This window comes from Thermobia domestica, chromosome 2 (assembly GCF_964235325.1).
Source record: "Thermobia domestica chromosome 2, izTheDome1.hap1.1, whole genome shotgun sequence".
Lineage (NCBI taxonomy): Eukaryota > Metazoa > Arthropoda > Insecta > Zygentoma > Lepismatidae > Thermobia > Thermobia domestica.
Window position 1 is genome coordinate 330,957,594 of NC_137455.1, and position 15,052 is coordinate 330,972,645.

Here is a 15,052-nt window from a genome sequence, read left to right on the forward strand (position 1 = left end):
ATGATAAAGCGACTATATCATTTCCATTTACATTTTGTGCTTAGCTGCTGTTCAAGTACATCGATCATGCAAAAAGAAAAAAAATCCACTTTCTCTCACTACTCTTGAAATCATTAAAGAGTTGAGGCAGATAGTATTAGAGCTCAATGCCTCTTTCGGCATCGAGGCAGCATGCGACGTTGACTTATAAGGGTCATACCATGTGAAATCAACCAAGGCCAAAACCTCATGGTGTCAGATTTCGATTAAATTTGGTGTACATGTAGGTTCCTATGAGAGATGATCATGCACTAAATTTTAGTCCTATATCCCCTGTAGTTTCAGAATGCAAGGTGGTAAAAATGAACAAAGGGCCTAGCGAAATAAGCATGTGAAAACTGCCTCCAAGCATATCTGCACCAAATTTACAGTATCGATTAACATTTATAAGAAACTCAGTTTCCAAAAGTTTTAGCTCTCCAAGCGCTTTTGGAGGGGTGTTAGGAGGGGGCAAAGAAAATTGATTCTTTTTCTCCTGAACGGCTGAATTGATTTGTATGAAAAAAAGATGTTAGGTGTTCTCAACAAGAGAAAAGTCGGAAAATATATATATTTTTTTTTTTTAATTTTGGGGGTTAAAAATTGAAGTCAAATTTTGTGGAAGACTAACTGGGACACCCACAATTTTTTTGCCAGTTTTGTCTTGAGAGGGTCCCTAACAACATATATTGTTTTCATTTTGTTTGCAAGTGTACCTCATAGTGAATAAAAGGCAAATGTACATAGGTCAGCATCTATGTGGTATACGTATGATACACACTGTACACCACTAGGATAACCAATACCTTTGAATGGGGGAATGAAGTTGTTATAACATTGGAATCTTATGATAAAAAGTGTTTTTTGTCTTACTCGTAATTGGTCTCTCAGGATGAAGGAGGTTCTCGACCCTGTTCGCACCTCCCTTGGCTACGCCACTGCTGTACATTAACTGAAATTATACATTCCCGTATTTTGTGTTAATTTTGCACATAATCAATGTTCTGTGATATATATAGATCTTTGTTTAGTAATTGTTCTTGTTTTGAAACAATGCCTGTTGTTAATAGGTATTTATGTGTTTAGTTTGTTTCGATGGTATTACTGTATGTGTGTGTTTAATATGATCAAATAAAGAATGAATTAAAAGAAATTAATCCTCGTCACTGTTTTCGTCCACTACTGGAACAATTTCGGTTTTCGTGAACGTTTTACTGAGTATTTCAGCTGGTTGAATGATTTTCGATAAGTATCTTGCATATCATAAATAATACACAATAGCAGCAACGTGAGAACAGCAGTTATGTTCACGGGATCTTTGTTAAACTGTAATAGTTGTATTTCCACCCAGCTCCTCACTACAATTTTCTTAATCTCTTCTGATATATCGGGGTGATTTCCTCTGTCCCTTCTCGCAGGGATTTGATTTCTTCTGTGTACCTGCATCCATTTGTTATTAACGGAATGATTTACCTGAAGAGTATTAAGAAAATAGCATAAAATGCATTCAAACTACCTAGGTATAAAACAGTAATGGGGCCATTATATTTACATTGTTAACTTTAAAAAAAAAATGCCTTCTGTATTGTCATATGTCTTTTACGTCAATCATAGATATTTACAAAACAGTTTATATATATTGGCAATGTCAGAACTATAGGACTGTGGATAACATACTAAAAAGGTTGTATGGAAATAATAGATCGCATAACCTAGGTACTGAACATGAACTAGCAACTGAAAAGTAGATTTTGGTAAAACAGTGTCACAACGCTCAAGACATATGAGGAATGGAAAGGAAACGAGATAAGGTTACCTGTATTTAATTATGAATATGACAAAAGATGGAAACAAGAAAAACATCCTGATTTGGTAATAAAATATACTAAAAAGAACCAAAAAGGAATCTGTTCTCGTACCGCATACATTTTCCTTGAAATAAAGCATGATTTCGAAAGGAATGGGATGTGCTGAGGGAAAGACATGAAAAATGCAATATATAGCTTTACATCTTAGGTTAAGGAGACTTCCGAAATAACTGTATACCAATATATTGCAAACGAGCCATCGCACTGTATTATTATATACAGAGTGTATTAAAAGTCTGAGGTCATAGGCCAACCTCCTTATGAGTAAAGATAGGAATTAAAGGTACGAGTAAACTTTCTTGCTTTAATTCCTTAAATTAAATCATGTTGTGCTGCAGTTATTAACGAAACATTTTCTTATAAAATACGAATAAAGTAATAAGGTGTTTTCGGAAAAAAATTGCTCTAAGAAAACACCCCCAAACGTAAACTAGCCTTTGTGGATTTTCCTATTTGAAATTGCTTACGTCACATGTTTATTAATGGAATATATGTTTACAACATCTCATGAGCCTTATTTTACGAAACTTTAAAAAAGAAGAAGAAGAAGAAGAAGAAAAAGAGTAAACTAGCTTTTATGGATATTCTCATTGGAAGTGATCCTATTTAAAGGTACACTAATCAAATATTTATCAACTATGAACAACAGTCTGAAAAGAAACTCACCTCCAAAAGTACACTACGCCTTTTGAATTTTTTCATACGGAGTAACTTACGCAGAAAATCACCTACGTTGTCTTTGGGAAAATCGTTTTAAAAAAAAATTCCTTGTATATAGTTTCAGGACGAATGAGTTGTGTCATATTGTCTGGTTGTTAATGAAATATTTAGTTATGATATATGAACAAAATCGCCTGTGCTGTTTCTGAGAAGATCGTTTGAAAAACCCCACAAAATAAACTAACCCTTGTAGATTTTTTAAGGACAAATGAGTTACGCCATATTGTCAGGCTACAAGTGAAATATTCATTTATGAAATATGAACAAAATCACCAGAACCATTTTTTTGGAGAAAATAGTCCGAAATATATATATATATATGGTATCAAAATTTTTGGAACAAACGAGAAATTTATGGGCAGTTTTTTAAACGTTCTCTCTCTCTCTCTCTCTCGAATTTCAGCTGCATCAATAAATGTTATGTGTAGTTATAATGAATTTTAGTTTAATTATAAATTTTAAATAATTTTGTTCCTCGAAATTTACTACTTTTCAGATCAGTTACTGCCAATATTATTAATGTTTTTAATAAAACATGTCTATCGTTGAACGTTAACCTAATAGCTCTATAAACAATTCGTTGAAATTAGAGTGCGTTTACCGATTTGCACTTTCCGTTCTCTCGAATGACCGATTTTCTTTGATTCTTAATTTTTTAAAAGGATTGTTTCTTCAGAACGTAGTAATCGAATTAATTTTTCGTGTTATAATGAGAAAACGAAGGTGCTATTCTCCCTCCTTTAAACTTGAAGTATTTAAAAAATCCCATAATTTCCTAGAAAAATAAAAAGTTTTTTTTCAAAGAAATTGTTTTCTTTTTTCTCCGAGCTCTTGCATTTCTAAATAATATGATAGTTTAATTTTCTTTGGTAATATTATTGAGCCTTACCACTGTTGCTGTGACAATGCAGCTAGCATGTAGTATAGCTAGCATATGAAACGGCGATGTCACCGTAAGTGCATATTACGATTGTCTTATATACTATACTATATGCTAGCATATTACATAAGACAATCGTAATACGCTTCCTAGTTAATAAATTCATGAGTCAGTCATTATAAAACTTACGGTGACATCACCGTTTCATATAACACCAAGAGTTGAATAAAAATATAGGGTAGGCACAAAATAACTTACCCCAGAACTTTATATATATATATATATATATATATATATATATATATATATATATTGTCAAATCAACAAGTCATCAGACTTGACTATCTCAGATTTTTGTAAAAATTGGTGCACAGCTTTATTACAATGGGAGATGAAAAAAATCCCAAATATTTCCTCTCTCCTGCTGAAAGTGTCCCATACAGGATGTTCAAAAATGTCAAAAATGGGCACTTTTTCAGTTACAGTGATTATTAAAAATTGTCATAAAATGGTTAATATGTGCACTAGAGACATAAAGCAAACACCATTGGAAAGCTTAAATATTGCCCTACAAGTTGTACTATATTGAAGAAACCTGTAAATAAAAAATAACACTTCAAAAATTCAAATTTGAATTTGAATTTCGCACAGAAATGTCCCTGTGAATTTGTTCAAAATTGTCGAGATTGTAGTAAAACACTACAAAGATGCATTTGGGGTACTCAATGGGATCCGATTCAAAATTCAACATAAACCAAACATTGCAAGATATTGACCATGTGAATATCTGGGTTCAGATCCATAACCATTTGCCTGTAGCTATTTACCTGCAGCATCAAAGTAATTTATGTTCAACTTCATTTGTTTCTTGATGTATTCATTTGAATTTACACAATTATCCACCTTTCGAGTTATTTAGAGAGGTATTACGTTTTCGAACAGTACTCAATACAGGTCATTATTCTTGTTAGTATGGATGTTTCTAAATTTATATTGGCTACATTGATACAAGCTATTTTCATTCCTTTGGTTTAGGATTGCTGTCACAGATATGTGGAAGTGCATAATTGAAATAGGAAAAATAATTTATTGACTAATTGTTTGTACTGAAAGTGTGTGAAGTGATTGTGAACAATGTCACTGTGTTTCATAACACATTTGATACAAATATTGTTGTTTGCTTTATGTCTCTAGTGCACATATTAACCATTTTACCATATTAACCATTGATAATTTTTAATAATCATTGTAACTGAAAAAATGCAATTTTTTGACGTGTTTGGACACCTTGTATGGGGACACTTTCAGGAGGAGAGAGGTAATATTTGAGATTCTTTCACCTCCCACTGTAATAAAGCTGTGTACCAACTTTTACAAAAATCTAAGATCGTCAGGTCAGATTTTGTCATTTCATTGGTTGATTTCACATGGAATGTCCCTTATGCTATATGTCAGGTTACTTACGAAATATGTATTTCTGAAATATGATCAACATAGCTAGAGTTAAATTGACCCTTCTCGATTGTTTGCAGAGAAATGACTTCTACTATAGCAGAAGCAACGCGACAGCTTGTTTCCTCCCTTTTGTGCCTCTCTAATAAGGTTTAAATTATTCTAAAACTTGCATCTTCCATTCGCTGCCTTACTGCACGCAAGCGCCATGTCATCCGCTCTCCACGGGTACAACGCCGTTCAGTTTAACATTGAATTATTGTCAGTGGTGAAAGGGATGTTTTCTTCTGAATGAAGCAGAGCAGACACGAACATGACGACGAAACAGAGGAAGCCGTGCGTTTGACCTGTTCCTATCTATGCACTGCGCATACTGGAATTTAGCGCATCACAGTTCAATGTGTTCATGTAAATTTCATTTGCTAAGAACAAAGAAATTTATTCATCCATTTGCATAACGTTGTAAGTGATATCTTTTTTTCTATGCAAATCGGGAATGTTAGATCTCCACATTACTAGTTAAATCTGTGCAAATGAGACGACAACGGAAAACTGTTGAGTGATACCTGTTCCATGATCACGAACCAGTGATCAAGTGAAATTATGTCCTTTGGGATTATTGAATTTTATGATAATGTACGGCTTTTTTAAATGGCAGCCTTACCCTTCACTTTACAGAATTTAGAACGAAAAAAGAAAAAAAAAATCTTACACTAGGCATTTCCTAAGTAGTCATTATAATTCTACGAAATAATTAACAGGTGAATAATCAATTGAATAAGTTACCACAGTAGACATGTTTATTTTGTTACTTTGTTACTAAAAAGGAATTTTCTACGTCTCAATTTAGTGATCATTTTTAAATGTAAATAATTGATGTCACAAACAGTCATGGAACAATTTCCATCCAAGTACTGCAAAAAAGACATTCGATTACACAAGGATTGACAGTCAAGTACCCGAGATAGTTAAAACTAATGTAAACGTAAAAGTAAACAGAAAAGAGAATGTCTGATTAATACTAGAGGTCTCCCTTAGCAAACCAGGGATTAGAACATAGAAGACAAAGATGGTAGCAATTCTATGAACAACTATTGAACTGCTGCATTTGATTCCAAGATATTAGAAAATTGGTAACCATGTGTTGAACGCACCTCCGTTTGTTACAAAATGACCTAAGCAGCTCTGTAGAAGAGGAAATGTTTAACGAAATAAGCCATGAAATTTTCAGTACTCCCACTGTTGCAATATTACCCTCAAAATAACAGGCTTAGCAATTTTGAACAGAGTTACACTGCGTAATAAAGGGTGGCAAGGTGGAAAAATATTTTCAAAATTAACAGATGTCACTGGAAATCGATCAGACGTAGCATTGGCTGAGCGTCCGATCGTTTTTTGTTTTCAATGTGTCATGTGGACCTTCCTCTTCCGTCAGCAGTAACCCGTTCACCTGTGAATGTCGTGGTGTGAAAGTGGTGCGGTAGAATGGGCGACCTGACAGACTTCCAAAGAGGTATGATCGTTGGTGCCCATCTGGTTGGAGCTTCAGTGGTAACAGTGGCGAACATTGTGAGGGTGTCCAAAGGCACTGTATCCAATGTCACGAGGGCATACACAATTCTTGGACAAACGACGTCTGCAAAGCACAACAGTGGTAGAAAGACAATCCTGTCAGACAGGGACCGGAGGGCATTAAAACGGATTGTAGCAGCTAAAAAGAAGACCACTGCAATGAAAATTACGTCTGAACTCAATTCCGGCCTACAGAACCCGGTTTCATCGAAAACAGTGTTACGGGAACTTCATAAAATGAAAATTCATTGCAGGGCCTCTATCGCCAAACTTCTGGTCACAGCAGTAAATGCGAAGAGGCGTTCCAGTGGTGCAAGGACCACAAGGCGTGGACTCATGAGCAGTGGAAACACGTAATGTGGTCCGATGAATCGAGCGTCGCCTTTTTTCCAAGAACCGGTCGTGATCACGTATGGAGAACACCGTTGCAGGCCTACGATACAGACTGTCTGCTCCCAACTGTAAAGCATGGGGGTGGTTCTGTTACAGTATAGGCAGTGATATCGTAGTTTTCCGCAGGTCCCATCATAGCCCTGCATGAAATGATGAATGCTAAGGCGTATGAGGCCAGTTTGGGGGACCAGGTTCTACCCATGGCCAAAATATTGTTCCCTGATGGTGATGGCATCTACCAAGATGATTTGGCATCCTGTCACGCTGCAAAAATGGTGAAATCATGGCTTGAGGAGCATAAAAAGGAGCTATCACACCTCCCTTGGGTCCCGCAATTACCATATCTGAACATCACTGAGCCATTGTGATCTGAGTTAGAAAGGCGTGTTCGGTCTCATTACCCTCCACCAGCATCCCTTAAGGAACTGGAGCATATTTTGGAGAAACAATAGTACAAAATTCCACACACCACGATTCAGGAGCTGTATACGTCCATTACACGTCAGATCCAAGCTGTTTTGGACGCAAAAGGAGGCATCACACCATACTAAGTATGATTTTCACACTTTTGCAAACGTTTTAGATTTTTTGTACAACAATTGCACCACAATATGTAGTTGTTATTGAAAAATTGAATCATGTAATGTAAACAAAATCGTTCGAGCTCTTTTCGAAAAAATGGCAACTTATGATTTTTCACTTCAGTAAATTACACTCAATTTTAGGGCTAGAAAGAAAACTCAAACCTCCTCTGCCCCGGGAAACCATATGAAAATTTTGACCTTAAAATTTGGTTACGATACATTGAACGCTATGATTTCTAAGCAAGAGTGCACCAGGTCGAACGGACGAGCAGGCAGACTGATCGAAAAATCATTTTTTCGGTATCTATGAGCCATGAAACGTGTAAATCCGCTGAAATCTTGAATTTGATTTTTACTCATGATCACCATACTTTCTTCTCTCCTTTCGTTGCTCGAAAATAAACGGAGTGAAAAAGAGGAAAACTGTTCGAAATAGATTATTTATATTCTGAAATGGTGAAATTCTGCAATCGCACCAGCCGTTTGGGCTCCACACTGGTAAGGAACATTACATTAAATAAAAAAGAAATATTTCCAGTCCACCAAACTGCTTGAACGGAACATAAGGGCAGGCAAAAATGACACGGGAAACATGTCGTGTGATGGAACCTAGAACACTTAGAATCCATTTCCCAGTGCTGTATTATTGATAAGATTAATGCTCAAGAGAACAGCCTGCTGATCTGCTAACGTTGTTTTTTTTATTTAACACGGCTCCTTACCATGAAGCCCAAACCGATGATGCGATTGGGAAAACTACCTATATCCAACAACCTTCCTCTGTTTTCATTTTTTCGCATTCCATATGTGTTGACGGGCAAGCGTATCCTCGTAGGATGTTAATGCTTCTTGCAGAATCAACTCGGAAAATCTGTGATAGATGTACAAATGTACAAAGTAATGCTGTCTGTAATTAGAAAAGTATTTCTATAAAATGTACCGCAGGAACAAAAATGCATTGGATTATATCAGTAGTGAAATTTATTCATTTGGGATTACTATTATCTCCTAAGTTTCCATCTGTCCTCTGATCTCTTCGGCTTGTCTATAAATCTCATTCCTAGAGGCTTCCCAAACAGAACTCTATATAAGCGCACATATTTCTGATACAAGCAAATAAAGGCCAACTTCGATTTCTCGATCATATCCTTACTGTATAAGGTGACAGTGTGAATGTATTCTTGAGGCGCTAAATCGGTTGTAAGAAACCGCTTCTCGATATGTTATCGTTTTTGTTCTACAGCAAAAAGCGTTGAAGCCGGAAATGGCTAACCTCGACCAATTTCTGTTTGAATAAAGGGTTAATGGGTGAAATGGAACCTATTCTTGAATGTTGCTAGACAAATATAGCCTTTTTATAAGACTTCCGACACTTATGGATAGCATAGTTTGGAAGTCTAGAAACTATTAGGGACCACCCCTCCTCTTAACAACAGGTTTAAAGTTGGGCAAGCGGCAGATACCTTAAAAGATACTGTATTATGTAATGATTACAACAGGTACCATGTAATGATTAAAATGGGTACCATTATTTGTAAAATTTACAGGCGAAATAGTAATATAAATCTAACAAGATCAGCGTGTAAATGATGTAACGTTAGAGTCATACCAAAAAGGGACACAGTTACGGAGCAATAAGTAAGGAAAATAAAAGGTACCAGCTACGGAATCCACAGAAATTATTATGTACGATATGTGAAGATAAAGCTTATATGTTAACCCATGATGTGCAACCTGCAACCACCAAAGTGCGTTAAATGTAAATATGCGTAAACTGTTTCAACATTGTATTGTGTGGGAAGTCGAAGAGTGAGTAAAGGTTGAATTAACAGGCCTCTTGTACAAATACCTCAAGTTTGCAGCTGCTTGCAACAACAATTTACCATCGGTTGGTGTGTATCTTTCGTACTTGTGTTCGTTTATGCGCACACCTACCGTCACTTGGCGCCTGATCCCTACGGACACCTCCTTCCCGTGCGGATCCATCAGTTTCGCTCCGCCATACACAGGGATAGAAATCATGGACCACATTCCAAAGTTGATCACATCTTTCTTGCAAAATTTTGAAAATTTATCGGGAAGAAATGAATAACTTCCTTGTTTCTGTACTTGATAATATGTAAGGAGAGCGAAAGCTGTGTTCATATTTTTTTTATAAGCAGCTATATACATAAAACTGTTTCACAAACGAAGGGAACTACTTGGCGCAAGTTTACCGCATGGTAAATACATTAGTGAAAATTGAAAATATTGGTCACGGATTCACCCATAAAGTAGCTAGTAACCACAGTATACAAAATGAAGTGAAGAATCAGAAGTCAATGTGCTAGCTCATAACGCGAAACTATAGAAATGACCGAGAGTTAAGGGATCCATATAATTGCAAATTTTACGTCAGTTTGGAACAAACATGGAAGCAATGAAAACATGTCGAGACAATACCTATAACGTTTTTAGCAACGTACAAATATATAATTCAACACGTAAGGTTAAGTAATTTTACGCCATATATAGTGTTTCACGCTTTCCTTGTTTGTATACATATCCACCTTTGTTGACGCGTTTGCTTCCTACGGACGCACTCCAAGCTATCGTTCCGGCTCCCCAGCTGCGCTCCTGCCCTGACTCGGCTAGATAGCATTCGTGCTTTTTAGTGGCCAGCTAGCACAAGTTGGTTAGTGACCATTACACCAGTACTATTCAACATTTTTTTCTCGCGACCCCTAGACACACTTCGGCATCCAATTGTGTACCCCTGAAGCTGTTTAAAAGAAATTAAATTCAAATGAACTTATTAAACTTAATACACATGTTTTGTTGATTAAAAAGGGGAACAAATAGAGACTCAATAAAAGGATAATCAATGTAACAATTAAAAGACTTTTTACAGGGGGATACACTGCACATCTCAAAAAATTAACATAGGAAATTTCATTTTTTTTTTCAAGTATAATAATTCAATAAATATTGGAATTATGTTTATTTTAGAATTACGTACGCCCAGAAACATCTTCGCGTACCCCCGGTTGAATAGCACTGCTTTACACAATATCTCCTATCGTGTACGTACACTGAAGACCCCTAAACTGAATCTGTACATAACCTAACATAATATTAACAAAAATTACCGAAATTGTAATTAAAAATTAGGGAGAGAGAGCTTTTGGTGGAAAACAAGGCGGACGACCAACTTTGGAGTAAACACTGAAATCATGCTTGTGGTAACCACCTAGTACAGATTGGTGTGCTTCGTACTTGTAGTTCTTATGACATCCGTTTACACATATACCACATTGGCCTACATATCGTAAACAATATTCATGGGTTGTATCGTTGAGAAGGTATTTATTTACGAATTTCTAGTCGAATTTAATGAACCTCTATTTATAGAACGAATAAGTCTTCCTAAAGTTAACATTACCCCGGGACATGCAAGCCACCAGTTTTAAGGGTATATGCATGGAATGAATTTATGATGGAGCATCATTATAAATCTGCACCCTGCATTAATAAAATCACACGTTCTGGGGAAGGTTCTAGAACACAGGTAACCCCCCCCCCCCATGTAGGCTAGTGACAAGGTTGGTTCATTTCTGTACCAAAGTTTGAACTTTAATTCACAGAGTATTCCCGAGCGATTGTTAGCGAGAGAAGGTGGGTTAGAGGGAAGATTCTAGAATTTTGATCCGCACACATAGATGAAAGTGGGTAAGTAGCCAGGTTGATTCCTTTTACCAACGCTCTATTCTCAATTCGCACAGTAATGCCGAGCATGCTATAGCGAGTGAGCTCAGGTTAGTAACCAGGTTGATTGCTTTCTTTATTACAACTCGACTGGGATGCGAACTAGTGCTCTAGAGCCCTGCCGGATTAAATGCTTGTTCAAGTTCTGTATGGCAACATCCAAATTAAGTATCTTGGAAATCTAACTTTTTGTATGTGGACTACCACATACCAAACTATAAGAAAGGGTTTATAAATATCCTTTCAAATTTTTGAATAAGGTCTGAACAAGATACAAACTGATTGGACCACCCAGATATAAATATGCAATAGTTTTAAAAATGAACTAAAAGCTTTCTAAATAGCCAGTTTTTACGTAAGAGAAACGAATACACTTTTACTTTAAAAAAAAAAAAACTGCTACGCTCGTCTACAAGTGGCTAGATTTAAAACATTAAGCTAGGGCTAAGTTAGCGAGCTACTGACTAACCCTAAAAGTAACTAACAGTTATTGACGAAATCTACTAAAACGATATCACTGCTGTAGTTAGTAAGTGCGCTAAATAGCTACGGTGAGTGCTGCGGATTATTAAAACAGGAAAACAATGCCCGTCTATACCGAGAATAACTTACCAGTTGCCGGATCCAACAATACATATTCTTTTGGTTTCGGCCATATCGGAGACTGACGACAGAAAACGATACAAATCACTATGACACTGCAAGTTTCCGATGAAAAAATGACATGAAAACCAACGTCCACAGTTCTTATACACTGATCTTGTTACACCACGTCTTAGAGTGCCAAAACCAAAGGCCAAAGTCTTATAGCGAAAGCCCGCAACAGCGCTGTGTAGTTGCGCTTTTGCCCTCCCACAAACAAATGAAAAACGAAAATACCCATTCAACATAAATAACATAATTACATAATAAATTTTATTAACTTTATTTTATAATTAATATATAAAGAAAAGTAAACATAAATTAAAATCTTACCAAATACAAATAAATGCTATAAACTAATTAAGAATAATGTTTTCTTTTGTTTCAAAACAACAAAACAAAGTGGGAATATGCATATTATTTTTTTTCTGTGTATGTATATGAGACAGAATTCAATATTTTAGAATATTTTCTGTTATCTCGACCAGACAAAATTCTAATTAGAATAAGACAGCAGAGATATCCTGTGACCAAAGTAATTAATTCGATCACTCTGCACATTCGTTCTCTTCCAATACACACTACAACATAGATCACATAGATCCCAAGTACTAAGCAAATGGTAACGCCTCCTTTCCACGAGAATCGATTCGTTCGAAGGAACGAATCAAATAATGGAATCACTATCTTCATACTTTCCAATGAAAGTATGGAGGAACAGTATGATAAGCAATAGAAGAAAAATAAAAGAAATAAGTTGATTTTGAGCATTTCTATTCTTTGGGTAACCAGGGGCTTCATTCCGTACTCATTTGTATCAATGCAACGCCAAATCTGCGCTTTAGGTTGTGATATTTGGTATCATATGCTCAGGGCCGGCCCTAGCAGTTTTGTCGCCCTGGGCTGCACTTTCAAATGCTGCCTCTTTAATCCGCAAACCTTATTTTGACAGAGGACGTTCAGGTATTTAAAAAAAATAAGATACCATACTTAAAAACATGTATGAAAAGGAAAAGTAAACAAAAATTGAACTAACTCTCTCGAATACTTATACATGACACAATATTCAGTATGATCGATTTTACTGTACGTGATATACAGCAGGGCATACAGAAAATTTAAAAAAATATATATGCTTTAGTCCGACTAAAAATTTTAATTTTTAAGCTTATTTTATATCAAAAGGTGTTTCCAATAATGTGGAGCATGAAGATAATATAGTGAATCAGATATTACGGCAAAAGTAAGTGATTAGCCTAAGCCTTATAGCATACTAAAACACAATAGAAATACACAAATTTTAAATACTTTAATTGAAAAAAAATTTACTGCTTTGATATGAGCAAATTCCTTTATCACATTCGCGTAGTCCAATGTTTCAGCCAATTCGTGTTCCATTGATATAATCACTAGACCACTTAAGCGTGTTTCAGATATGGAAGAACGTAGACAGTTTTTAATAAGCTTAGAGTAATAGTTTCGAAAAACTTCTTTCTATACTTGCCACGTTACTGGTAAGGTAAACAAAATCATAAGTGCAACACTGACATTGGGAACAAAGTCATATTCCTTAATTAATTTTAGTCTCTTTTGTTGAACTTTTAGGCTTAATTATAGCCGATAATAGTTTCAGTTCGTCTTTCAAATCACTGGGGTTAATACTGTATCTTTCGATTCTTCGCGTACTAAAATGTAGGCACTTTTCAGACAATAGTTCAGGTGGTATATCTTTCAGATTACTTACATCGTAAATAAAATCGAAATACTCGCTGTGATGTTTAAGTTGCCCAAACCTTTCTCTTGAAGCTAACACAATGATGCCTAGAAGTTTGTAATAAAAATCCATCTTGTATCTTGTTTGTGGATCTTCAATATTTTCATCCTCTGCCTCGTACTGAAACTGTCTCTTCTTTCGACTTCGAGTTTGCACTGTAATACCTATCCGTGGACCATCCATATCTAATGCTGATGCCAACTCTATCGCATCAACTAAGTAAGATGGAAACTTTGCATAATTTCTTCTCCTCTCAAAGTATTTAGATATATTTTGAAGAAACCCGACTGCATCCGAAAGATAAGAATCAATGCTTTGGAGACTTTTGCTTAGTATGTTTATGTGGAGTGAAAAGTCATACCAGATAATAAGTGAGCAAAGAAAGTAAAGCCACGCAGCTGGTTTGCTATACATAGAGAATCGCAAACGATCACTCTGTCTGTTCTATTGTCATTACTTATTTGGAGTAAGGCATCATAAACCTCTCCTACTTGATATCTAAGTGGAGTTAGAGCATCAATTCGGCTGTCCCACCGTGTGGTGCTGAATAGTTTTAAAGTGAGGCTGCTAATATGTTTCTTTAGTATGGCTCAACGCTGAACTGACGCAGAAAAGAAGTCATAAACTTTTTTAACTATACAAAAAAAATGAAACGGTGAACTGAGGTGTTCTGGTTGCATCGTTAACGACGAAGTTTAGTAAAGGAACATAAAAGGCTTGGGAATTTACTTCTAATATTCTCTTCTGAATATCTGAATGTTTGCTTTTCATATTGGAACCTTTGTTATTTCTTTGGCCATTCTTGTCTTCGATAGGAAGTTCATTTCCTTTAGCTGTTTAATTATTACTTCTGTCAGTCCAGTGGTGCCTGTTACTAGTACGAAACCAAGAAAGTGTTCGCAAATTTTTACAAGGCATTCTCCATTAGGCTAGTTTTAGACGGAAGCATTTATCGTAGCAAAAATCGTATCATCGATATCCTACCGTGTAAAATAGCAAATGCTATAGCATTTCCCATGCCATGGCATATCCTATGGCATTTCTTGTCGATAGAACCCGCTCTATTTCGTAGCATTTTCCCCAGCATTTCTGGTCCGATTGCAGCGCCGAAGCGAAAGATTTTGTGTGAAATATCCATGCTCTTTGTTTTGTGTGGGAAATTGAATTGTAGTAAAGAAAAATGAGTTGGAGTAGGGATACTATTATTATGTTGATTAAAAAATATGAGGAACATCCTTGTTTGTACAAAGTTGAAAGCGTGCAGTTTTACTGTACGGATCCACAAAGAAATTTATTTAAAAAAAAAAAAAAACTTTCTCTTTGAATTATTGTACCTTCAGCAATCATTTCTGAGGTTTGCTCTTGCATTCTCCGGTACAGGTTCACTTTAACAGGTGTCAACGTG

The 15,052-nt window shown here is 35.9% G+C and overlaps 1 protein-coding gene across 3 annotated transcripts in view; it reads right to left on the reverse strand.

Moving 5' to 3' along the window:
* Positions 1 to 12,102, reverse strand: part of Gpdh1 (Glycerol-3-phosphate dehydrogenase 1) — a 168,748-nt gene extending 156,646 nt beyond the window's left edge. For 2 of the 3 annotated variants that reach the window (XM_081749107.1, XM_081749108.1), the window contains exon 1: positions 11,844 to 12,102. In XM_081749107.1, the coding sequence (XP_081605233.1) occupies positions 11,844 to 11,887 (44 nt within the window). In that variant the 5' untranslated portion in view covers positions 11,888 to 12,102. The remainder of the gene's footprint in view (positions 1 to 11,843) is intronic. The other variant, XM_081749109.1, reaches the window with a different exon arrangement.
* Positions 12,103 to 15,052: the final 2,950 nt, after the last annotated feature.